The following is a 25,885-nucleotide window of genomic DNA, read 5'->3' as shown; positions in this document are numbered from 1 at the left end:
TATACCGTTGTAAATCCCCCGTCACACAGTGGCCAAAAATACCAGGTGCCATCAGGAGGTCCAGCAGTGGGGCCAGGGCACTAGGAGCCCCCCCACTGTCCCCCCCCCAAGCACCAAGAATACTGAGCATCCCTTGCCCCAGCCTGAGAGTTCCTATCTATACCAGAAGAGGGCAACCAGGATGGTGAGAGGGTTGGGATCCAAGTCTTATGAGGAAAGGCTGTAAGAGTTGGGTTTGTTTAGCCTGGGAAAGAAAAGGCTTAGAGGGGACACGATTGCAGTCTTCAAGTATTTGAAGGACTGTCATGTAGAAGATGGAGCAGACCTGTTATCTCATGCTCTGAATTGCAAGACCGGAGTGGAATGGGTGGAAATTACAAGGGAGTCATTACCGGCTAAATATCAGGAGAAACTTCCTAACTGTAAGAGTGGTAAGAGTGGTTGAGCAGTGGAACAGTCTGCCTCAGGAGGTGGTGGATGCTCCTTCACTGGATGTTTTCAAGCGGAGGCTGGATGACCATCTTTCGGGTGTGTTATAGGGCTGTCTTTCGGGTATGCTCCTGCAGAGTGCAGGGGGTTGGACTAGATGACCTGCAAGTTCCCTTCCAATTCTAACATTCTATGATTCTATACCTTGTGGCTAATAGCCACTGATGGACTTCTGCCTTCTGTGCCCCAGCCATCGGCACCTCGTGTTGCCCCACTTTGGAAGCTGAGTAATCCAGCACCAGGGAAAGTCCGGTGTTTATGGATGCCAGCACTTCCACTCTGCTTTCCTGGATGTCTGAACTGTCCTTCTGCGAAAGGAACCCGGAAGAGAAGTCTGGAGCCACAGATCCATTGCTGCCACTGGGTTTTTGTGGGGGTTTCTTGGAGTTGCTATCTATATGTGCATATGTGCATGCACCTGCCTGCATTGAAACAAAAATGGCCGGGAAGCGCGCTCCGTGGCTGAGGTGCTGCAGTAATTTGAATGCCTGACCACCAGACGAGCGCGCAGGGAAATCACCCTGGGGTGTGCTGTCTGGTTGGTCTGCCCTGCAACACTTTTAACCGGTGCAATTAGAGGCATACCCAGATCGCGGCAAGCCTCCAGTGTGACCGCAGCCTTTATCTTCTCAGTTACTAAAGAACAGGCACACATCCTTAGGGACATGATTGGAGCATTAAAAAAGCCTTATTGCCAAGCACAGAATCGTTTCCACTTCATGCCCCTCTTTGCACCTGCACAGGCACATGCATTTTAAAAATGACTTAATATTGACTACGCTGCCCGCATTTTGCTGCTCCGATGCAGTCAGCCACATCTATTCATGAAATTATCATAAAAACAGATGGCAAGAATAGCTAGGTTCCTGGGTAGCCATCAGAGGTGTACAGAGACATCCAAGTAGTATGTCTCATTTAGCTATGGGCCTTGCGGCCACTAAAGAAGCCAGCCTGAGCTATCAGGGGAGATGAAAAGATCTCCTAGAAGGAGTTCTGGGAGGCTCCAACCCTAAGAGATCTGTATTGAAAACAGATCAGCCAATATCATAATGCCCCTATATAAATCCTCATTTGGAATACTGTGCACAGTTCTGGTCACTACACCTTAAAAAGGATATTATAGCTTTGGGAAAAGTGCAGAAAAGGGCAACTAGAATGATAAAAGGGTTGGAACACTTTCCCTATGAAGAAAGGTTAAAGCATTTGGGTCTCTTTAGCTTGGAGAAACGACGGCTGAGGGGTGACATGATTCTCACAAGACAAGAACTCGTGGGCACTCCATGAAATTGCTGAGCAGTCGGGTTAGAACGGATAGAAGGAAGTCCTTCTTCACCCAAAGAGTGATTAACACATCGAATTCACTGCCACAGAAGGTGGTGGCAGCTACAAGCATGCACAGCTTCAAGAGGGAATTAGATAAGCATATGGAGCAGAGGTCCATCAGGGGCTATTAGCCACAAGGTATAGATAGGGACTCTGGGGCAAGTGATGCTCTGTCTGCTTGGTGCTTGGGGGTGGGGTCAACAGTGGGAGTCATCTAATGTCCTGGCCCCACTGCTGGACCTCCTGATGGCACCTGGTATTTTTGGCCACTGTGTGATAGAGTGTTGGCCTGATCCAACATTGGCTTCTCTTATGTTCTTATGTTCTTAAGTGGCTTTAATGATATTAGGGTTGCCAGCTCTGGGTTGGGAAATACTTGGAGATTTGGGGGTGGAGCCCCGGGAAGGTGGGGTTTGGGGAGAGGAGGGGCCTCAGCAAGGTATAATGCCATAGAGTCCACCCTCCAAAGCAGGAGATCTCCAGCCAACCCCCTGGAGAAAGGCAACCGTGAATGAGATAAGAATTATTTCTCCTGTGAGAGTTTGAAGTCACAACATCAAGTGTATGAACCTGCCCTTCTTTCCTTCTGGGCTGCAGCCAGACTTGGATCTTCCCACCCGACCCGACCCCCCCCCCCCAAAAATTTAAAACCCCCCGGGTTTGAAAGCTCCCAGGGCTTTGCCCTTGATCCAGCCGGCCCCAGATTCTACAGGATGGCTTGTTGGGGAGGGAGAAAACTCAACCCCAAAAGTTGCTATGGATCCACAAGGGTTAAGCTGACACTAAATATTATGAAAATACAAAATTTATTCAGGTGTACACATTTTAAAACTTAGACTCATTAAAAACATACCATTCAGACATAAAAAAACTTCTCAACATTCATACATAGATGGGTTAGTGCTGTGCAACTGAACCAAATTTGTACAGGATGGAGTGACATACATTCAACTCACGCAGGTTTGTGCTACCAGAATGATTGGTGGACTTTAATTGGCTAGACTGGAGGCCCATCTTATAGAATAATAATAAACAAATACAGAAGTATTTAGGAAACAACATCTGGTCTTATACTGTATGTGTATTTAACATCTTATGTAAAAAAAGGTTTTGAATGTATGTCAAATTTGTAATTGGAATTGTGACCACTGAGGAAGGCCCTTTGAGGGGCCAAAACGCATTTGGTTTAAAATGTGTACACCTGAATAAATTTTGTATTTTCATAATATTTAGTGTCAGCTTAACCCTTGTGGATCCATAGCCCCCTCTTTAGTACCAGTAGGCCCTGCAGTCAGCTTAAAAGCAAAAGGCCCTTTTATTGCTTGCCAGCTGTATTCTTTCCAAACCTCCCCACACACCGATTTTGCACATCCTGTAATGCATCTATACTGTCTCCACCTATCTCAAATAGGAATTAAGGTCCCCTTCTCTTCTGCCCAATGAGTCTGTGCTCACATATTGGCGTGTGGAGAGCCAGTTTGGTGTAGTGGTTAAGTGCACGGACTCTAATCTGGGAGAACCGGGGTTGATTCCCCACCCCTCGACTTGCACCTGCTGGATGACCTTGGGCAAGCCATAGTTCTGGCACAGCTGTCCTTGAAAAAGAGCAGTTTCTGAAAGAGTTCTCTCAGCCCTGCCTACCTCACAGGGTGTCTGTTGTGGGGAGGGGAAGGGAAAGGAGATTGTAAGCTGCTCTGAGACACCTTTGGGTAGTGAAGGGCGGGGTATAAATCCAATCTCTTCTTCTTTTACCTCACAGGGTGTCTGTTGTGAGAAGGGGAAGGGAAAGGAGATTGTAAGCTGCTCTGAGACTCCTTTGGGTAGTGAAGGGCGGGGTATAAATCCAATCTCTTCTTCTTCTCTTAAGGGATGGAAGAGCCCCAGTGGGAGCTTCTCTTCTGCAGGGAAATGAAATGCATGGAGAATCCCCCTGGGCCAGTGTTCCCACTAAGCCAGGGGTGTCGAACTCATTTGTTATAAGGGGCAGATCTGACATAAATGGGACCCTGTTGGGCCTGGCCACGTGTGTCATAAAATGTAATGCCAGGTACCGGAGATAGCAACTTTATAAAGGACACAAACACAAAGGGTTTTTTTTGTTAACTTAAAATAAAAACATGCTTACAACATTAGCACTCTTGCAATATTTTGTGTATTTAACAGCGTCTGATAAGTGACACCTCTTGCTCTGAATTATTGCATCAAAACGCCTGTGCTGTTGCAATCTCAAGTATGCCGTTCAGGTGTGTATCTGTAAGCTGCAAACCTACGATGACGCAGCAGCAGCAGAACTGGAAGAAGAAGCAGAAGACAGCCAGTTCCACTGCGGGCCAGAGAGAAGCCCTCCGGGGGCCTGATCCGGCCCCTGGGCCGCATGTTTGACACCCGTGCTCTAAGCTGTGCACGTGAGCAGCCGCTCATTAACACAGGAAGCCCCGCTCAGCAGCACTCTGGAGCCGCGCAGTGCCTTGCCCATTTGAAGATTACAGCAGTTCGCTTCTGCTCAGGGTGTGAACGGCTCCACTAAGTGGGGGGGAATTAGAGGGAACCGTTGCCTCTTGCCCACTTTCCTTTGTGACTTGTGCCTCCAGAACTCCCTTACAGGGTAACCCATGCTGTGCGAATACCCTTTAGGCTTGTAAGAGAACTGTTTTTAACAACAGGGATCCACTGTATGGGGCCTTTGGACATTGCTTCACTGGCTATGGAGACACACAACTTTGTTTCCTTTATTTCTCACCCGGGTAATTTGGAAGGCAGCCAAGATGGAAATGGAGAAACGAAGCGCCAGGAACAGGGGAGACCGAGATGGGGCCTGCCTTCTGCCTTGCCCTGTGTAGCAGAAGAGGGGCGGGGGTTGGTATTTCGCCAACCTGCCCTAAGTATCCGGGACAGCCAGAAGAGAAATGGCAGGCTGGCTACCTCTGCCTAATATGAAAAAATGTATACAGATACAAGGCACGGTATCTAGGCTGATGGTTGACATGGACAGACAGGTAGTTGAGAAGCACCTGGCTGCACTGAATTAGTATAAATCCCCCCAGACCAGATTGTATGCACCCAAGAGTGCTCAAAGGACTTTCTGGAGAATTTGCAGAGCCTTTGTCTATCATCTTCCAGACGGTTTGGAGGATGGGAGATGTGCCACAAGCCTGGAAGAAGACAGATGTTATCCTAATTTTCATAAAAGGGAGGAAGGATGACCCAGGAAACTACAGGCCAGTCAGTCTGACCTCTGTCCCAAGGAAGATGCGGGAACAGATTTTAAAGGGATCAGTCTGTGAGCATCTAAAAGACCACTTGGTGATCCAGAGAAGTTAGCATGGATTTGTCCCCAACAGGTCCTGCCAGACGTGTTGAAAGAGAGATTGAATTTGGAGCAGACTGCTTTTGAGAATACAGGATTGTCAGAATGATATTGACTGAGAGAGTTTGGAGCAGACAGCTATGTGCAATTTTATTAACGTTTGTATTTTTTCTATGAAGGAATGAGTGTGTTTTTCATTACTTGACACTAAATGGTGTTATGGCTTTAATCTAGTCTCCCTTGTTATTGTATTATTCTGTGGGCATCTAGCATAGGGTTGCCAAATGTCAATTGGCCGGGAGCGGGGGGCTCCCGGTTGGCGTCTGCTGCACGCGCGCGTCACCTGAAAGTGACGTCGCATGCTGGGGGCGGGGCCATGCCATCTGAGGGGAAAACAAAGAGTTTCCCCCTCAAATGGCGTGGCCCCGCCCCCAGCGTGCGACGTCACTTCCGGGTGACGCGCACGCGGGGGTGGGGTTTCCCCTGGGCCCCGGTTCCGCGGGAGCGGGAATCAGGGCTTGAAAGCGGGGGGAAATCCGCCCCCCGGGGGCATTTGGCAGCCCTAATCTAGCACGCATCTGTATATATATATTTTTTCTTACCAGACTGTCTTGAGATTGTGTGTTATTATTGTGGATTGTTTACCTCTGCCTAATACCAAGAAGAGCCCTAACTGCCACTCCCGATCCTTGGCTTCAGAAGCCGAACCAAAGCCGCGTGGCCCTGTGGGCTCCTCGTTTTCTGAGGGTCTTGGGTTTCTGCCTTCATCCATCTCTCTGGGTCCCTTCTTTTCTCTCCTCATCCTCCAGAGATATTCTCCATCTCACCCCTCTTTTTTTGGGGGGGGGCAATCCACTCATTGCCATCAATCAGTGGAAGAGTATCAGAGTCACCCTGCTGGCTAGATCAGGCCAATAGTCCATCTACATCCTCCAACCTCCTGTTTCCAGCAGTGCTTATGGGGAAGCCGACAAGCAGGGGGCCCAAAGACATTACAGACCTCCCCTTCTGACTGCTGCCCAGTGTCTGACTATCGAATTCTGCCTCTGAACTCAGGGCGATTCTGCACCTAGCATTTGTTCCACATTTTCTCAACTGGGAGGAAAAAGTGCAGCTCAGAACCAAATTCAAATACCTCGGGCTGGGCCAATGCCATACTGACGGCAAAGTCACCCCTGAACGGCCATAAAACAGCCATAAATCTATGCAGAAGGTACCATAAAATCCAGTGATCAAAGGAAGTGAAAGCAGCCTGCGATGCAGAGGGGAATTTCTGTTCTAACGTGCATCTGGGAAAACGACAGAGGGAAAAGCCAATTCAGACTCAGCCATCAGAGGTCCCATTCAGCTGTTGTGGCTAAGTGCCAATCATAGCTATGTGGCAGAGGTGGAAAGTGTGCCATCAAATCTCAGCCGGCATAAGGCAAGAGGTGTTCAGAGGCGGTTTGCCAACTCTGGACTTCCTTGGGTGTCTCCCATCCAAATATGAACCAGGGATGAGCCTATTTAGATCTGAGATCTGTCAATTGAACTAGCCTGGGCCATCCAGGTCAAGACTAAATCATAGCCATACCCTTCATAAATCGCTTGAACTCCCTTTTAAATCCATTTGAGCCAGTGGCCGTTGTTGATTCTGTAGCCTTTTCTCTGGGTAGGGGAGGCGTCACAACCTATGTTCCCTCTAAGCTTAGTGTGAACCAGCTCACAGTTTTTTAGCCTCCGGCTCACACAGTTTTGTCTTAGCTCAGGAAGGACAGCTCCAGAGCAAACTTAGGCCCCGGCCACACGGGAGGAAATGATGCAGCCAAAGTGCGGCTTTTTAGAGCCACACCAAAAGACACACGCGGCGGCGGGATCAGACAGATCCCCTGAGCCGCCGCGCAGTTGCTCCCCGGCACGATCAGATGCCGGGGGGAAGCCACGGAAGGGAGAGCGAGGCAGCCGGCTGCGCATGTGTGCGCATGCGCAGTTCGAGCCTCGATTGCTCCTGAAGACGGGCGCGCCGATGATCTCACAGCCGCGCTTGCTGCGCCATTTCAGGTAGGTCCTACCATTTTGTAGGTTCTTTTTTAATGTGCATTTTCGGCCTGAAGGGCCGGATCGGGGACGGGTGCGCGCCACTTCCCAGATGTTGTGGTGTGATTGCGCCCGTTTGCTGCGCCCTCGATCTGTCCCTCTTCCGGGCCTAAACCTCCCGTGTGACCGGGGCCTTATTTATGCAATAGCCAAATCTCTCTCACACAGCTTTAATGTCAGTAGCTCACAAAGTACAACTTTTGCTCACAAGACTCCAAAGCTTAGATGGAGCATTGGTCACAACCCCTTGATCTTTTCAGTTGCCCTTTTCTTCTGCTGTTCTAGACGTCCAATACTGTTTTTGCAGCTGGAGAATGGAACTGTATTCCAAAGCGGCCGCGTCATCAATCTGTGCAAGAGCGTTGTGGTAGTGGTTGTTTTAGTGGCAGGAATTGCAAACAGCATAGCGAATGGGATTTTTTTCTAATGAAGAAAGTAGGACTGGGCCTTCTGCACTGTGTGCGGTATTTCGCACTTTCAGTCCACTTTCAATGCATGTTTGCAATCGCTTGTAAGTGGATTTTGCTGTCTCATACGGTAAAATCCAGTTGCAAAGTGCTTTGAATGTGGATCACAAGTGCATTATTCAACGTGCATGCAAGCGGGCTGATAAAAATGCATGAATTACAGGAGAGACATTTGTCTCCCTCTGTCATATTATTGTGTCGTCCAGGGAAATTGATCAATTGTAGGCTGAGGAATGACAAAAAAATAAAAATGAATTAGCCTGTGGTGCCGGTAATTTATGGAACTTCTTGTCACATGATGGGCCCTAGCTTAGGTTTTGCGTCTCAGAAGGATTCACCAGAATAACAGAGGACAGATCTATCTACGACTGTTAGCTGTGATATCTTTGATCCTTGGACAGTCAGGCACATGAGAAGGAAAGAACTGCATTTACAGGATCAGATCAGATTAAGGGTCCATCTAGGGCAGCTTCTGACAGCAGCCGGGAAGATGTCTTTGAGACACACAGCGTGGAGGCCAATCGGCCTTCCTCACTGTTACCCTGAGCCACAGTGCACTGCCTCTGAACATGGAGACTAGGCCAGTAGTCCTCTGTTAAAGTAACCTAAGCCAGGGACTTGCCCTGGCAAGTGAGTTCCATAGAATAATGATGTGAAGAAACACTTCCTTTTTGCTGGTCCTTAAGTGGAACCTCCAGTTTCTGAGTGTAGTGTATTCCATAGCTGCCATGGAATGCAGAATGTATGTGAAACATCTCATTGAAAAGCAATGTTAAGCTTCATCCTGGGCTAGGATCCAAAGTCATCCAATGGTATTGCTAGCCCAGGAAGTAACAAGCCAATCACTTAGCAGTTAGCTCCCTGAGCGGGAACGGCCGTGATTGGTCCCTTATGTGAACAACCTTATTGGTTGGTATGTGTACAGTGGGTGTGGCTATATTAGCCGGGAATGTTTAAAAGCAGGACAGCTGCAATGTAAAGGCTGTTCTGGCTATCAGATGTTGATCCGTGTTGGAGTTGTGTTCGAGTTGAAGAATAAAGTTGTGTTCTTGCTGAATCACTCTCCGACTGCTTTGTTAAGCAAGCGACTTAACACTGAGGCAACTTACCTTTATTTTTGCTAAACTTCAATTTGAGGGAAAGGTTGGATGAGAAATCTTTTAACTAAATTACTACATGCCAGGAGCATTTTGTGTCTGCCTCCACCTTCCATGACAGCCATTTTGTGGCAGTAGGATGCCAGACCCTCCCCCACCCCCTCCAAATTACCCTCCCAAACAGGGAAGAATGCTGAAATTATAAGTTATGTGCCTACATGACCTGGAAGTGATGTAGGCACATCGAGGACATCAGGGGTGACACTCTGGTTTTTGGGCCAAACTCTAAGGTAGAAGCTAATTCTACCATAGAGTTTGGCCTAAAAACCGGAACGTCGCCTCCCGACGTCCCTGACATGCCTGCGTCACTTCCGGGTCATGTAGGTACGTGGCACTTATTTTCGGCATTTTTCGGCATGCCTCCCTGCTCCTTGTAAGTCCACCCCCCATCCCCTGACGGCAGGTCCAAGGGACTTGGCAACCCTATGTGGCAGCCATATTGTGGCTCCGCCCACCACACTGTGTCAGAAGTGGTTCTCACAAGCTAAAAAATATCAGGGACCCCCTGGTCTAACAGGTTTCCAAATCAGAGGCCTTTAGGGAGCATATTGCTGATATGCTACCAGTCCTCTAATTATTAAAGACTGTGTCCCCTTTTTTATTTGATTGTGGGTGTTTAAGGTTTAAAGAACCTATAGGAGACGCCAGAGTTGGTTACTGGATATTCTTCAGTCTGAAAGGCAGTTGCCTTAGAGCTCTCTCTCTCTCTCTCTCTGTTTGGCCCCTTCCGCATTCTCCTTGTAATCCATGTTCACCACGGTGTCCTGCAAGCAATTCTGCACTAAAACTGAATCCAACCTTCTTTTTAATCCAGGTTTTTCTCCCCATTCTGCACTAAAATCGAGTTCAACCTTCTTTTTATTACGGGTCCCCCCCCATTCTGTATTACCTGTTTCCCCGAAAATAAGACCTACCCCAAAAATAAGCCCTAGCAGGATTTCTATGCATTTGTGGTATAAGCCCTAGTGTGTCTTCTTGAGAAAAAATAAATATAAGACAGTGTCTTATTTTCGGGGAAACACGGTGCATCACCTCCCTTCATTGGTCAGCCTGGCTTCAGCCTGCTGTTGACCTGGGTTATTTGGATGCTGTTTTGTCCTGGACTTAAATTGCCTCAGCTCAAACACTGAGAAAATCTGGAATGGCAGGCAAATGTGGAAAGGACCTCTGACTCCATAGCCGCCATACTGACTCAATATTCAAGCTCTCCATTTCTTACAGAACAGTTCTCTCTCTCTCTCTCTCTCTCTCTCTCTCTCTCTCTCTCTCTTTTTCTCTCTCTCTCTCTCTCCCCATCCTGTCCCCACAGGGCAGCAAGGAGCGGTTCCATTGGCAGAGCCACAACGTCAAACAGAGCGGAGTGGACGACATGGTCCTTCTCTCCAAAATCCACGAAGATGCCATTGTTGAAAACCTGAAGAAGCGTTTCATGGATGACTATATCTTTGTATCCTTTCCCAAAAAAATGTAATGAAAATCCCGGTCATGCTTGAACATCCAAAACTCTTCAATCTCAACCCAGAATTGGTTGGTAGTCTTTGAAAACAGCCCTGTAAGGTAGGTCCAGAATATTCTTCCCATACGGCAGGACGGGAGGGGCTGAGGCTCAGACAAAGTGTTTTTAAGGGGAGAGGGAGGCCCAAGAACCTCAGGCATATTTGTATATTTTATTTATTGATTTAAAATATTAATTAGCTACCTTTCTACTGAGAGCCAGTTTGGTGTAGTGGTTACGAGCACGGACTCTAAGCCGTGAGAACGGGGTGTGCTTCCCCGCTCCTCCACATGCAGCTGCTGGTGTGACCTTGGGTCAGTCATAAGTTCTGTCCTCTCAAGGGCAGCTCTGGAAAGAGCTCTCTCAGCCCCACCTACCTCACAGGGTGTCTGTTGTGGAGAGAGGAAGGGGAAGGAGATTGTAAGCCGCTCTGAGACTCCTTTGGGTAGTGAAGAGCAGGGTATAAATCCAATCTCTCTCTCTCTCTTTCTTCTACTCTCCGAAACTCATGGCAGCTTACAATATAAACAGAACAAAACGTAAAACGTGCATAAAATGGGTGTGTTTCAATGTTCCCTCTAAGCCAGTGATGGCGAACCTTTTAGAGCCCAAGTGCCCAAACTGCGACCCAAAACCCACTTATTTATCGCAAAGTGCCAACACGACAATTTAACCTGAATACTGAGGTTTTACTTTAGAAAAAACAACATACATTAACTTAAGATGATCCAAACAAAGGAAGGAAAGCAATCCCAAATTATTTGGCAGAGAATTCGACACTTTAATGATGGTCTGGGCCTGGCTGGGGCGATGGCACGCGTGCCCACAGACAGGGCGCTGAGTGCCCGCTCTGGCATCCGTGCCATAGGTTCGCCACCACTGCTCTAAGCTGAGTTAGTGTGAGCTAGCTCACAGTTTCTTAGCCTCCTGCTCACACATTTTTGCCTCAGCTCAGGAAGGAGGGCTCCAGAGCAAACTAATTTAGGCAGTAGCCAAATAGCTCGCTCACAACTTTAATGCCCGTAGCTCACAAAGTAGAATTTTTGCTCACAAGACTCCACAGCTTAGAGGGAGCATTGGTGTGTGTGTGTGTGTGTGTGTGTGTGTGTGAAATGCCGTCAAATGGCAGCAGACTTGCCTTTGCCTGCCTCTGCGTAGCAACCCAGGACTTCCTTGGTGGTCTCCCATCCATGTACTAACCAGGGTGGACCCTGCATCGCTTCTGAGATCTGACGAGATCAGGCTAGCATTTTAAGCCATGCATTAATTAAAATCACAAACTACGACTGCCAGTTTGAAAAAAGCCAAGCTGATCAACTGCCGTCCTAAACAAAACCGTCTTCCTCTGCCTCCCAAAGTCTGAAAGTGAGGTGGGCAGGCCCACCTCCTGGGACTGCCACCCAAAACACCCTCTCCTGCGTACCCACCAGACAAGCTTCTTTGGTCCTTGGACAGTCAGGAAGGCCTTTCCCTGTGATCTTAATCCCCAGGCAGGAAAATACAGGAGAAGATGGTACTTTGGATACCCGATCCCAAGCCACATAGGGCTTTGAAGAACAAAATCGGCATCTTGAATTGGGCTCAGGAGCAGATTGGTAGGTAGTGTGATTGCTGTAGTATCTGAGCCGCATGCTCGTGATAGCTGGCTCCAACCAGCAGTCTAGTGACATCATTGCTCTGGTGGCAACAGTGCTCCACACCATGCCCCCCCCTTCCACAAGTTGCCAGGCTCGGACTGGCAACCCTAACTGGGTAGGGTAAGGATGTGAGGTGATAACTCAGTGATGGCATGATATGATTTCCAGTAATCGCCAGAAGTGATGTCATGCCTCTCTAGGAATTGCCAAAAAAAAAACCCCTCTATGGTAAAACCATAGAGTTTTGGTGATTCCTAGAGAGGTCTGACAGTGATTTTTTTTCTCTCTCCTTCTGGCTGCCAGAGTGCTGGAGGACAAGACCTGCTGGGGGAGGGAGATCTCCCATCCCCAGCAAGTAAATGATTATCCTCATTACCGTGGATCTCTGGACTACAGAGATCCTTTCCCCTGGAGGACCCATAGAGCCTTGAAGAAAAGGAAGTCCTACAGTGGCTAAAGAGAGTGGTGGCTCAAGGATTTCCATTTCTCCTATGATATACCATAAAGACTGTATGGCTTACCATAGAGTCTGAGACTGATTAACAGTTGTCTATAAAGACACTAAAACGTCAGAGGATCATTGGGGGTTGATAAAGGGGTTTGCCTTCAGACTGGATTTTTCTCATCGACTCAGGGCAACCTGAAGACAATTTTAAGAGGGTTGTGTTTTTTTTAGGTTGAACGATACGAGGCAGGAAATTTAAAATTTGAATTTTGATGGGAGTGACATCAAAGAAGCCTGGTGCTTCCTCTCTTTCCATACTCCACCTTCCCCCGCCATTTCCTCCAAATCTCCAAACATTTCTCAAGCCAGGGGCAACCCTCGATGTCCCACTTAGCAAGAGTTGAACCTAGACTGCCTGGTATATAATTCAGTCTCTTAGCCAGTGAGCTGCACCAGCTTTTTAACATCACCATCCCTGAACTAGATTTGAACAAGGAAGAGGATATATATATAAATACACGTCCATAAAATGTTGCCTTTATGAACCACATTTGTGTGTGAAAACAGAGGAATCTTCTGTATCATAATATAAGACTATCGTGGAGGGGTGTCACTCAAAAACATTGATTGGCAGCCGTTTAAGGAAGTAATTCCTTCATGCGACAGGCGATTAACATGGAATGCGTAGCCACAAAATGTAGTGACAGCTGCTAATCTGCCAGCCGAGAAAGCTAAATGGAACCTCTCCGTTCAGCTGCAGTGTACCTCTAAGTAGAAAATGCTAAGGTCAAACCAGGGGGACGGGATTTAGCCTCCACGTCCTACTAATGAACTCCCCAGAAATATCTTCCCGCCCACAGATCGAAACAGGATGCTGGGCTCGAGCGTCGCTCCAAGTCAGAAGGCCTTTCCGTAGGCTCTCCTTGTGACTAGGGAGGGCCCTCAGCGTCTCTCCATCTGACATTCAAATCCCACCCCCGGGTTTGTTTCTGAGGTTCGAGTTCTCCTTTTTCCACTTTACGGCTACGATGGTAACAAGGGAGGGGATGGCTGTACAGGAATAGCCCAGATCTTGCTTCACGCTCCCGGCTCATTGTGCTTCCGTTCAGGGTGCTTGTGGTTTGTGGCGGCGTTCATCTCAGCTCTTCCTCTGACCTCATCCTTTCCAAATTTGGGTGGCCCAGCTGAGTGCTGAGACCTCGTGCCATCTTGTCGGCCAGTTTCGGTGACAAATATTTGTCTCTGGCCACCCGTTTCCTGAGTGCGACGCACGCCGCGCCTTCAGATGTGACGGGCGCCTGCCCACCCACACGATAGAGAGGTCACCACATTTCTCAGATCTGCCATTTCGAGTTGAAGAATTGCCATTTCATTTTTTTTTTTTTTGCTGCTCCCTGGTGTGAAATTCTCCATTCGGGTTCTTCCTCTTAAAGGTGTACAATGTTTAATGCCATTTTAGTGCTCTAGATGCAGGTTTGCCAGCTCTGGGTAGGGAAATGGCTGGAGATTTTGGGGGCGGAGCCTGGGGAGGGAGGGGCTTGGGTAGGGGTGGGACCTAGACCAGGGTGACCAAAGCAACAAGGACAAAAAGCTGTAGAAAAACACTACTCATTCCAAGAGAAACAATATAATTCTAACAATGGTTGTAATTAGAAATCATGTAATTAGAAATAAAGTGCAAGAGAGGTCCATAATAATGATGATTGTTGACAAAGTTTTCCGGAGCAGTTATTTGTTTCATGAAGACTTCATCTGAACAAGGACCGTAAATTTCAAAAGTGTGTCTTCTTCTATCTTTTATCCAGCATTGAATGCAATTCTAAGAAATCATGTTCACAATTTGTGTTTTGTAATCTTGTAACGGCCAATGGCTAATTACAATAAACTAAACTGAATCTAAGAAATCACATTTTCTTTGAACACAGAAGAAGCTGAAGAATTTATTGTTACTAACAAAAGACTAAACGAACATGAAGTTGAGCAAACTTCAGAGGATGGCAGAAGACCGGAGGGCCTGGAGGGAGCTGGTCCATGGGGTCGCAAAGAGTCGGACTCGACTGTGCGACTGAACAACAACAACAACGGCCAATGGCTAATTACAATAAACTAAACTGAATCTAAGAAATCACATTTTCACCAGGAATTGTTCCTTATAGTACTATAAGTGATAAGGTCCGACGGGCAAAGTCGAAAATTCTAAAGCCCGTCGGAGCTTATCACTTCTAGAACTTTTGAAATGTTTCTCTTGGGATGAGTAGCAGTTTTCTACAGCTTTTTGTTCTGTTGCTTTGGTCATTTGGAGCTAGACCAGGGGTGGCCAAACTGTGGCTCTTTCACACATACTATGTGGCTCCCGGCAGGGCGGCTGGGGAAGCGAAATATTATTAGCAAACAAATATCAGCGGACAAAGAGATATTATCAATATCTGCTTTTACCGCTTTTGATATTATTTTTGGCAGTCTCATTCAATGTTTTTAAAAAAGCAAATTTGCATGATTTCCCAGTAAAAATGTGTAATATCTATTCATATCCTGCGTCTCTCAAACACCTGACGTTTGTTCTATGTGGCTCTTACATTAAGCAAGTCTGGCCACTCCTGAAAAAACTAGGATCCTACGACGGAATGTCACATCATTTAATTTGCCACTTGTGCTTTGCTTAAACTTCTGGTTGGCTCTACAACCCTAATCCTATTGCAGTGCTTATTGAATGTCCCGTATGTTGATTTTGTTGATTTGCTCTGTGCAACCTGCCTCGAGTCCAAGTGAGAAAGGCGGGCTATAAATAACATAAATGAATTAAACTAAACAGGATCTTCCCTCTGACATGGCCGTTGATCTCTGTGGTCTGGAGATCACTTGTCACTCTGGAGGTTGGCAACCTACCCAGCGTGGTTTCTCTGTTGTTCTGTTTTGGGCATCCATGGGGGGGGGGGATGGGCTCTTCAAGCCCAGCTAGAAGAAATCACATTGCAGGCAGCCGGGAAGGTGAGTCATCCTCAGAGGTTGCTCTCCCCACTGACTCAGGGCCAAGGCATTAGCAAAAAGGTGCTTTCCCCACTGACTCAGAGACCACACGGAGCCCGTGTCCCTAGGAGCCCTACGGCTTCGGAAAGTGGTGCAAAGCAGAGAGCGCCTCGTCAGGCTGTGTCCCTGAAGCATCACATTCTGTGGCACCAAGTGCTTCGTCACAGTTTCAGTTGGAACCCAACTCGGATCCTTCGTAATATAACAGTGACAACAACAACAAGAAGAGGACCGTTCTTGGGTGAAATCTGAGAAGCAGCGAGTCTCTCAATCTCCCCCCCCTTCAGCCATTACACGCTGATGCCCTGAAATTCACCCTCACCAAAGTACTGAAAAACTCCTTAAAAGCGCATCAGAAAAGCAAAAGCCGAAGAGCCCACGGGCAGCATTTTCCAGTGCCCATAAAGAGATGCCTTCACAAGCAATGCTCCCTCTAAGTTGTGGAGTCTTGTGAGCAAAAATTCTATGTCGTGAGCTACCAGCATTAAAGTTGCAAGCGAGAAGAGAAGAAGAAGAAGAGATTGGATTTATACCCCGCCCTTCACTACCCGAAGGAGTCTCAGAGCGGCTCACAATCTCCTTTCCCTTCCCCTCCCCACAACAGACACCCTGTGAGGTGGGTGGGACTGAGAGAGCTCTTGATAGAAACTGCTCTTTTTCAAGGACAGCTCTTGTCAGAACTACGGCTTGCCCAAGGTCACACCAGAAGCTGCATGTGGAAGAGTGGGGAATCAAACCCAGCTCTCCCAGCTTAGAGTCTGCGCTCCTAACCACGACACCAAACTGGCTCTCTACTGTTTTTATATATGGTGCTTTTGAGAGTTTTGGATCCACCGCACACACTCAATCATTCTTCAGACAAGTCCTGCAAGGTAAGCTAGTATAATTGGCCCCCACACTGCAGAAAGAGGTGGGAGGGAAGGTGAGTTGCTGAAGACCACCTAGGGAGATCTGAACCCAAGGCTTCCTGCATTCTAGCTCAGAGTTAGTGTAACCCCTAGCTCAGGGGTCATTTCGTAGAAAAAGAGGTGCAGGAGCTCATTAGCACAACTCATTAGCATACCTCATTTGCATGTGCCACACCCCCTGACATCACCGGAAGTGTGTCAGAAGGCAACACCCACCGCTCAGGCTTCACTGAACTGTTTTGGATTGCTAGCTATCGGCTGTCAGAGCTCTCTCAGCCCCACCTACCTCTCAGGGTGTCTGTCGTGGGGAGGGGAAGGGAAAGGAGTTTGTAAGCCGCTCTGAGACTCCTTTGGGTAGTGAAGGGCGGGGTATAAATCCAATCTCCTCCTCCTCCTCTTCTTCATTTGCTGTCCAGCTCGTCTATAAGTTTGAACCTTACCTCCCATTCCAGTGTCTTTGAAAAAGTGTGCTTTGCATACGAAAGCTCATACCTTGAATAAACCTTTGTTGGTCTTTAAGGTGCCACTGAACTCTAAATTTGTTCTAGGTACCACACAACCTCACTCCCTGACATTTTATGGTTGGCCCCGCCTATTGTGCAGGCCATTTTGTGGCTGTCTCCACCCCCTGCAGCGGCCATTTTCTGGCTGCCTCTGCCACTCCGCATCAGAATCCCAAAGTTGCCCCCAGGTTCAAAAGGTTGACAGCCTCTGGCATAGAAATCTCTCGTACAAGTGCAATGCGTCAGAGAAGTCGATGTCGCTTTTGAATCCGACGGAATCAGCAGTTTTTCACACAGGGTCACATTCGTCTTTGGCTATGCTGGAGCTGGTCTATCCAGAGCAGTTCTGTTCTTTTACTTTGGAGAACAAAAATATACACAAACCGGAAATCTATCTTCCTTTTAAGTTTTCTGTAAAGCGCCCGCCTCCCCACCCCCCAATGTCTGCTGCTGCTGAGAAATAGTTCTGCATTTCAGGAGTGAGTCAATATTATTCACACACACAAACACTTTTTACCAGAAATCTCTTAATCCTCCCAACATCTCCCCCTGAATTGGGTTTCACCAGTTTAGGTGGAGGTGGTGGGGTTGCCAAACTCCAGGTGGGGCCTGGAGATCTCCCAGAATTGCCACTGAACTCCAGACGGCAGACATCAGTTCCTCTGGATAAAATAGCCAGCTGCTTTGGAGGGTGGACTGTGTGGCATTATACCCCCCCGAGCCCTCCCCAACCCAAACCCACACCTATAGAAGAGAGAGTTTTATACCACGCCCTTCACTACCTGAAGGAGTCTCAGAGCAGCTTACAATCTCTTTCCCCTTCCCTTCCCCACAACAGACACCCTGTGAGGTAGTTGGGGCTGAGAGAGCTCTCTTGAGAACTGCTCATGAGAGAACAGCTCTGAGAGAACTTGTGACTGACCCATGGTCACACCAGCAGCTGCATGTGGAGGAGGAGTGGGGAATCAAACCCGGTTCTCCCAGATTAGGGTCAGCTCTCTTAACCACTACACCAAGTTGGTACAAGGCAGCTTCATTTCAGCTACTCTGAAATCTCCAGAAATTTCCCAACCTGGAGTTGATTACTTTGAGAGCCAGTTTGGTGTAGTGGTGAAGTGCGCGGACTCTAATCTGGGAGAACCGGGTTTGATTCCCCACTCCTCCACTTGCACCTGGCTGGATGACCTTGGGCAAGCCATAACTCTGGCACAGCTGTTCTTGGAAAAAGAGCAGTTTCTGTCAAGAGTTCTCTCAGCCCCACCTACTCACAGGGTGTCTGTTGTGGGAAGGGGAAGGGAAAGGAGCTTGTAAGCTGCTCTGAGACACCTTTGGGTAGTGAAGGGCAGGGTATAAATCCAATCTCCTCCTCTTCTTCTTCTTCTTTAAGGAAGGAATAAAATTATTTCAGAGATTTGTTTTGGTTTTTCGAGCAAAATAAAACAAAGAGATACCCTTAATATCTGGTATTCGTTACCTCCGGGTGCCTATTTGCACACAATAGATGGCAAAATTGTATAACCGGCATTGAGAGGACTGTGGCTCAGTGGTAGTGCGTCTGCTTCACGTGCAGAAGGTCCCGATTTCAGTCCATGGCATCTCTACTTTAAAAAAGGATCGAGTTGAAGGTGATGTGAAAGCCCCCCCCCCACTTGACACCCCAAAGAAAGAGACACTCCCAGTCAGGAGACAGGACCCAGTTTAATAGACCAAGAGTCTGATTCGGTATAAGGCATCATTATGTAGATGCCCCAGTGGAAGGAGAGGTACAATCCGTGTTGCTGGTCTTTCCCAATCTCTTCCCTCCTGTCCTTTCTTCCAGGCAGAGTTTCATCAAATGTTCAGCACTAAACACTACCAGAAAATTAAACCTCGGAAGCCCTTCCTCCCAGGAACAGCAGCCCGTAGTGATTATTCAGTAGTAAGAGCAAAGCACCCTAACTTGAACAGCCCTGTTATTCTCAGATCTGAAAAGCTAAGCAGGGTCAGCTCTCGTTTGCACTTAGATGGGAGACCACCAAAGAAGTCCTGGGTTGCTACAGGAAGGCAGGACATGGCAAATCTCCTCAACGTCTCTTGCCTTGAAAACCCTGTGGAGTCGCCATAAATCGGCTGCAGTTTGCCGGCACTTTCCACCACCAAATGCAAAGCACTCTGCGTGTGCCCAGAGGCCCTCTTTTCAATAACCTCAGTGCCCAATCAGGGCCATCCCTACACCAAATGGCACTCCAGTCCGTCGTATCCCGTGATCTCCAAGAGCGTCTCATAGGGTTGCCAATTCGGGGTTGGGAAACTCCTGAAGATTTGGGGGATGGACCCTTTGGAGGGTGGGTTTTGTGAAGGGGAGGGACCTCAGTGGGGAATAATGCTGTAGAGTTCACCCTTCATTTTCTCCAGGGGTACTTATTTCTGTTGTCTGGACAGCAGTTATAATCCCGGGTGATTTCCAGGTTCACCTGGAGGCTGGGAAACCTACATGGTATCTCAGGTTTTGAAAGAAGACATGAAGTTTCACAGAGATCTAAATCCCCACTTTAGAGCTGCTTCCATCAGGGTCAGGAATCTCCGTGTTTCTTTCGTTGCCATAGTGAATGCAGAGTCATGTGACTCCATGGGTGCGTTCAGACGGGGGCTTTATATCGGTTAGGGTGCCGGTTCCAACCGTTGTACTCACCGGCGTTCAGACGGGGCACATCTGCCTCGGGCGAAGCTTCGCCCTGAGCGTTTGTTTGTTTTTTAAAAAGCCCTTAGTTTAACTTCCCGGAGGAGTCCGGGACTACAGGGAGGCCAGGTTGGGCTTTAAACTTTAAAGGTAAGTGCTTACCTTTAAAGTTTAAATGTAATGGGGGGGTTTGAGCATGCGCAAAGATCGCCATTCTCTGAATGGCTGCCTATGCGCATGCTCAAACTGTGCTTTAAAAAAAAAAACAACGCCGACACCCGCAGCGTGTGAGCGGGCGTCCAACGGAGGGATCCGGAAGATGGAGGAAAGTGTGATCGTGTTTCTGCCGGCATAAACTGCACCAGTTCCAACCAGTGCAGTTTATGCCGGCAGAAATGCCCCGTCTGAACGCACCCCATGTGTGAGTTTTCAGCACACTTCCCTCCCTCATTCCCTCACAGCCGCCATTTTCTCGGCGTTTTCTCTCTGGCACACCACCTTTTGGAAGGCTTTTAAAAGGCCCTCTGTTGTTAAAAAAACCAGTCATTGCTACAGGTATAGCTCTATACAAATTACCAACTTTTGTTATAAGCCTTCAAGGTAAAAGGTAAAGGTTCCCTTGTTCGAAAGCCAGTCGAGTCCGACTCTAGGGTTGCGGTGCTCATCTCCGTTTCAAAGCCGAAGAGCCAGCGCTGTCCGAAGACGTTTCTGTGGTCATGTGGCCGGCATGACTAAACACCAAGGCGCAAGGAAGCCTTCAAAGATCCCTTCAATTACATGGTGGGGGAAATGGTGGCTGAGAGCAGCTGACAGAATGGAAATGATGCTGGTGTGGGCAAACCAGGCCCATGCCATGGGAGGCCTTTGAGGGCAATGCCACCCCACAGATGAGCACCGCCTCCTCAGACAAAATATTTCAAAAAAATATTTTTAAAATGTAAGATGTGTATGCGGTTTCCATATTTACCCCAGGCACAGTCAGGGAACGGTCAGTCTAGTTTTCAGGGGTTTTCGGGACCCAAAAAATAAATAGGTTTTTAAACATGCAAATAAAGTGAACGAAAATTGCAAAAAATAAAAATGCAAAATGCAAAAGAGAGAGAGTGAGAGATCCCCTCCCCGTCTTACACAGAAAAGCAGCCCAACAGAAAAGTCTCTCCAATCAAAAGGACTAGAGGAGGTCTAGAAGTTGCAGCGGAGCCCGAACTGCTTCTTCTGCTGCTGCAAGAGGAGCAGCAGACCCAGCCAGGGTGCCCCCCCCAAAATTTCCCCATGCCCCACCAACTAAAAATTTCTGGCTATGCCCCTGGGGCTAACCCTTTGAAAATGCAAACCTTTCCATTCAGATGACATGATAATGCTCTCGGACCGCACTCTGTTTTAAAAGACTGGCACAGACCAATGTGGGAATGAGTATGATGGGAAAAGATGATTAGAGTTTGACGTCATGTGGATTGTCCCCCCCCCCCAAAAAAAGTGCTCAAGTTTGGAAGCTGAATCAGAATGGAACCTCTGAGTGGAAGCAGTCTAGGTGGCAGATTCCCACGGGAGCTGTGTGCGTCTGTATCTCTCAATGCAAGGATGACACGACTATCAGTCTTAACAAGTGATGTTCAGACCTACATCGGACCGGTCCTGATCTCTGTCAACCCCTTTAAACAGATGCCCTACTTCACTGACCGGGAAGTTGAACTATACCAAGGAGCGGTAAGGAAACTCTCGAAGGGAGGCGGAAGGAGTAGAAAGGAAGGCGCTGGCTGACAGGTCACTCTTTGTTGGGGTTGCTGCCTCTGGGATGGTGGATTCCTCGAGATTTTCGGAGAGGGACCTGGAGAAGGCGGAGTTTGGGGAGGGGAGGGACCAGTGTTCCCTCTAAGCTGAGTTAGTGTGAGGCAGCTCACAGTTTTTTAGCCTCCAGCTCACACATTTTTGTCTTCGCTCAGGAAGGGATGGCTCCAGAACAAACTATTTTATGCAGTAGCCAAATCGCTTGCTCGTAACTTTGATGCTTGTAGCTCACAAAGTAGGATTGTTGCTCACAAGACTCCACAGCTTAGAGGGATCATTGGGAGGGACCGCAGCAGGGTATAATCCCCATATATGGCCCCTTCCAGAGCAGCCATTTTCTCCAGGCGAACCCATCGCAGCCGTCTGGAGATCTCCTGTCCCCACCTGGGGGTTGAAGCAACCCGAGCTGCAGTGTTAGGAGAGTCAAGTAACGAATAAATATACACTGCAAGAAACGTTTGTACATTAACGTGTTCTGTTTATAACTATCATTCTGTAAAGTGCACAGTGTGCTATTATAACATCCTTGTCAGGTACGTATATTCAGTACATTCAGTTTAACAAAAACATTCAGTTCATTCAGTTTAACAACTGCCAGTCAATTTTGCATCAGTATTTTAAAAGTCAAGCCCCAACGGGAGTTTCCAGAATTACAAGCCCGCTTCTACTTGCACGAAGTCTTCCCAAAAGGGGGGGGGGGGAGCTTTCATTTATAGTTGTGTTGATGCTTATTGCCGGTCCTACAAAAGACACATTGTGCAGCTAAGATTCATGGACGGAGCGCTCCTGTCATTCTCAAGCCTGCACAATGTGTCTTTTGTAGGACCGGCAATAAGCATCAACACAACTTTTAAAATACTGATGCAAAATTGACTGGCAGTTGTTGAACTGAATGAACCGAATGTTATTGTTAAACTGAATGTACTGAATATATGTACCTGACAAGGATGTTATAATAGCACACTATGCACTTCATAAAAGTTGTTCTCCACCTGGAGAGCAACACACTCTCCCTCATCTGGGTTAAGGGACGGGGTTGCCAGCTCCGGGTTGGGGAACACCTGGAGATTCTGGGGGTGGAGCCTGAGGGCGGGGTTTGGGGAGGGGAGGGGCTTCAGCGGGACTTCAGTCCTCCCTCCAAAGTGGCCATTTTCTGCCCGTGAACTGATCTTTGTTGCATGGGAATAAAAAGCAAACGTTTTGAAAGGGGGAAATTGTTTTTAACAACAACTTTTAAAATACTGATGCAAAATTGACTGGCAGTTGTTGAACTGAATGAACCGAATGTTATTGTTAAACTGAATGTACTGAATATATGTACCTGACAAGGATGTTATAATAGCACACTATGCACTTCATAAAAGTTGTTCTCCACCTGGAGAGCAACACACTCTCCCTCATCTGGGTTAAGGGACGGGGTTGCCAGCTCCGGGTTGGGGAACACCTGGAGATTCTGGGGGTGGAGCCTGAGGGCGGGGTTTGGGGAGGGGAGGGGCTTCAGCGGGACTTCAGTCCTCCCTCCAAAGTGGCCATTTTCTGCCCGTGAACTGATCTTTGTTGCATGGGAATAAAAAGCAAACGTTTTGAAAGGGGGAAATTGTTTTTAACATAAAATATGTTTTTAACAAGGAATTCATGACAGGAAGCTGAACCTTGAAGAGCCGGGCCGGGGGCGGGGGGGGGGAGAAAGGAGAAGGCGTCTCTTCAAGGAAGAGGATTGATTCCCTCTTCGTGAGAGAGAATGGAGAAGAATCCTCTAATGTGGTTCCTGTTGCCTGTTGTTATTAAAATTTTAAAATGTTAAAAATTAGTTTTTTTAAAAAAACAACACCCTGCTGTGTCTTTAATAGGGGGGCCATTTTCCAGAACTTGATGTAACTGATGAGTCAGCAACATTCTGGATGCCTTTCTGTCCTGGGGAGGAGACAGAAACGTCCCCAGGAGAAGAGAGGCTTTTGTTTTGCAGGGGGTTCTTAGTCTGTCCTTGTAAAATCGTGGCGAATATCAAAGTAACAAAATGGGGTGGTGGACAATGTTCCCTCTAAGCCGCGTTAGTGTGAGCTAGCTCACAGTCTTTTAGCCTCTGGCTCACACATTTTTGTCTCAACTCAGGAGGGATGGCTCCAGAGCAAACTAATCGATGCAGCAGCCCAATCGCTCGCTCACAACTTCAATGCCAGTAGCTCACAAAGTAGAATTTTTGCTCACAAGACTCCACAGCTTAGAGGGAGCATTGGTGGTGGATACAGACCTTATATTACCCCAGCTCTCCTTTTTAAAAAATGCTGTCACGTTTCTGTCCCTCATGACTTGAAGATACGCTGGGAAGTCTGTAAATGATGCCTCTAAGGCCCGTTCTGCATCCAGTATTTGCTCTGCTGTTTTACCAAACCCACGTGGGAACAGAAATTCCCCTCCACATTGCATACCACTCTCTTTCCTTGATTGTCGGATTTTATGGTAGCCTCCGCACTGCGTGCCGGTTTCACTTCCTTTGATCTCTTGGTTTTATGGTACTGTCTGCATAGCTTTATGGCCGTTTATGGCCATTCGGGATGGGGGGGACTCTGCAGTCAGTACGGCGTTGGCCTGGGGTATCTGAATGTGGTTTTGAGCCACATCTTTTTCCGTTCCAGTGTGGATTTGGTAAAACAATGGAGCGAATGCTAGATGCAGAATGGGCCACAAACACACAAAGCCAAAGGAGTAAACAGCATGGGCTTGCCTCTGCCACAGCGCACAAAACTAGGAAGTATTCTGCAAAACCTCATAGAAGCATATAATATGTAAAAGGAGAGAGACGGTGGCCATTCAGGCTTTCTTAGCGAATCATTTCGAATTTTTCTTTCAGCCCTGATTGTTCGTCTCTGGTTATGTTCTAGGCTCAGTATGAAAACCCACCCCACATCTACGCGCTGACGGACAACATGTACCGCAACATGCTCATCGATGGGGAAAACCAGTGTGTCATTATCAGGTAAGTTTTTTTTCCCCACAAAAACTCGTTTATTGAAAATATTTTACAGCATGTTAACATTAACAAAAATTTAATAACATTAACAAGGTTCCAAACAGTGGCGTATAACATACAATTCAATGATGAACGACATTATGAATGAAAGTTAAAATAACAGCATAGAAGTAGTTTTTAACCATAAATCATTAACTGGTATTTAGCTTTAGAAATATGTTCCCAGTCAAAGTCATTATCAGGTAAGTGGAATCGTGAATGGCTGGGAGGATGGTGGATTAAGGGTGGCCTCTGATGCGCACTTCAGCAGCACTTTTATGAGGTGGTGGGTTTTCTCCTTCTTGGGAGGTTTTCAAGCAGAGGCTAAATAGCTGGCCATCTGACAGCAACTGTTTGTGTGAACTTAGGCAGATCATGAGAGGGAGGGCAGGAAGGGTTGCCTCTGTGCTTAGTTCTTGTGGCCCTTTCTTACAACCCCAGGGAAATCCTGATTGCCACTTTGGGGTCAGGAAGCAATTTTTCTTCAGGCCAGTTTGGCCAGGGATCCTGAAGGGTTGGTTTTTTTTTGTTTTTTGTCATCTTCTGGGCGTGGAACAGGGGGTCACTGGGGTGTGGGAGGAAAGTATTTGTGAATTTCCTGCATTGTACAGGGGGGTGGACTAGATGACCCTGGAGGTCCCTTCCAGCTCTGTGATTCTATATGATTCTATGAAACAGGGACCCTTGGGTATTTACAACTCCTGCCGCATCCCACAAGTACACATACGTACGTGGAGCTGCCTTATCCTCAGATAGACCGTTGGTCTATCCAGGTCAGTCCTATCTGCTCAGATTGGTAGAATTCTCCAAGTTCTCAGGTCATTCATAGAACCTATTCATCCATTTATTTCACAAAATTTATACCCCGCCTTTCTGCCCCCACAAGGCCCACTAATGTGGCTAATGATTTAAAACATGCACGATAAAATCCTACGATGTGATAGAAAAACATGCATGATAAAAACATATATGATAAATGCATAATAAAAGTCTACTACCCAATCCTTTTAACTGGAGGATGAGGAGGAGGAGGAGAAGAAGTAGAAGAAGAAGAGATTGGATTCATACCCCACCCTTCACTACCCAGAGGAGTCTCAGAGCGGCTTACAAACTCCTTTCCCTCACTCCTCCCCACAACAGACATCCTGTATTTGGGTCTCAGAGAGCTCTGACAGAAAAGGCTCTTTTTCAAGAACAGCTGTGCCAGAACTACGGCTTGCCCAAGGTCATCCAGCCAGGTGCAAGTGGAGGAGTGGGGAATCAAACCCGGTTCTCCCAGATTAGAGTCCGCGCACTTAACCACTACACCAAACTGGAGATGCCAGGGGTTGAACCCAAAACCACCTAAGGGCAAGCAGATGCTCTAGAGCTAAGCCGCAGCTCCCAGATTAGAGTCCACGCACTTAACCACTACACCAAACTGGAGATGCCAGGGGTTGAACCCAAAACCACCTAAGGGCAAGCAGATGCTCTAGAGCTAAGCCGCAGCTCCATCTCTCTCTATATTAATTTATGTGCATGGGTATGGACATAATCATGAGATTGCAAAATTCAGACTTAAACTGAAGAAAATTGGGAAAACCACGAGGCCATT

General features: G+C 47.5%; 1 protein-coding gene across 1 annotated transcript in view; it reads left to right on the top strand.

The window, feature by feature from the left end:
- The window catches only part of MYO1F (myosin IF), a 106,245-nt gene that overhangs the window by 25,082 nt on the left and 55,278 nt on the right, over nt 1–25,885 (top strand). The window contains exons 2-4 of the mRNA XM_015414755.1: nt 10,129–10,266; nt 21,111–21,200; nt 24,164–24,258. Of these exons, the coding sequence (XP_015270241.1) occupies nt 10,129–10,266; nt 21,111–21,200; nt 24,164–24,258 (323 nt within the window). The remainder of the gene's footprint in view (nt 1–10,128; nt 10,267–21,110; nt 21,201–24,163; nt 24,259–25,885) is intronic.

This window comes from Gekko japonicus, unplaced genomic scaffold (assembly GCF_001447785.1).
Source record: "Gekko japonicus isolate JY-2015 unplaced genomic scaffold, Gekko_japonicus_V1.1 scaffold1612, whole genome shotgun sequence".
In the NCBI taxonomy this organism is placed as follows: domain Eukaryota; kingdom Metazoa; phylum Chordata; class Lepidosauria; order Squamata; family Gekkonidae; genus Gekko; species Gekko japonicus.
Note: the sequence above shows the minus strand (reverse complement) of the source record. Positions and strands in the feature narration are given on the sequence as shown.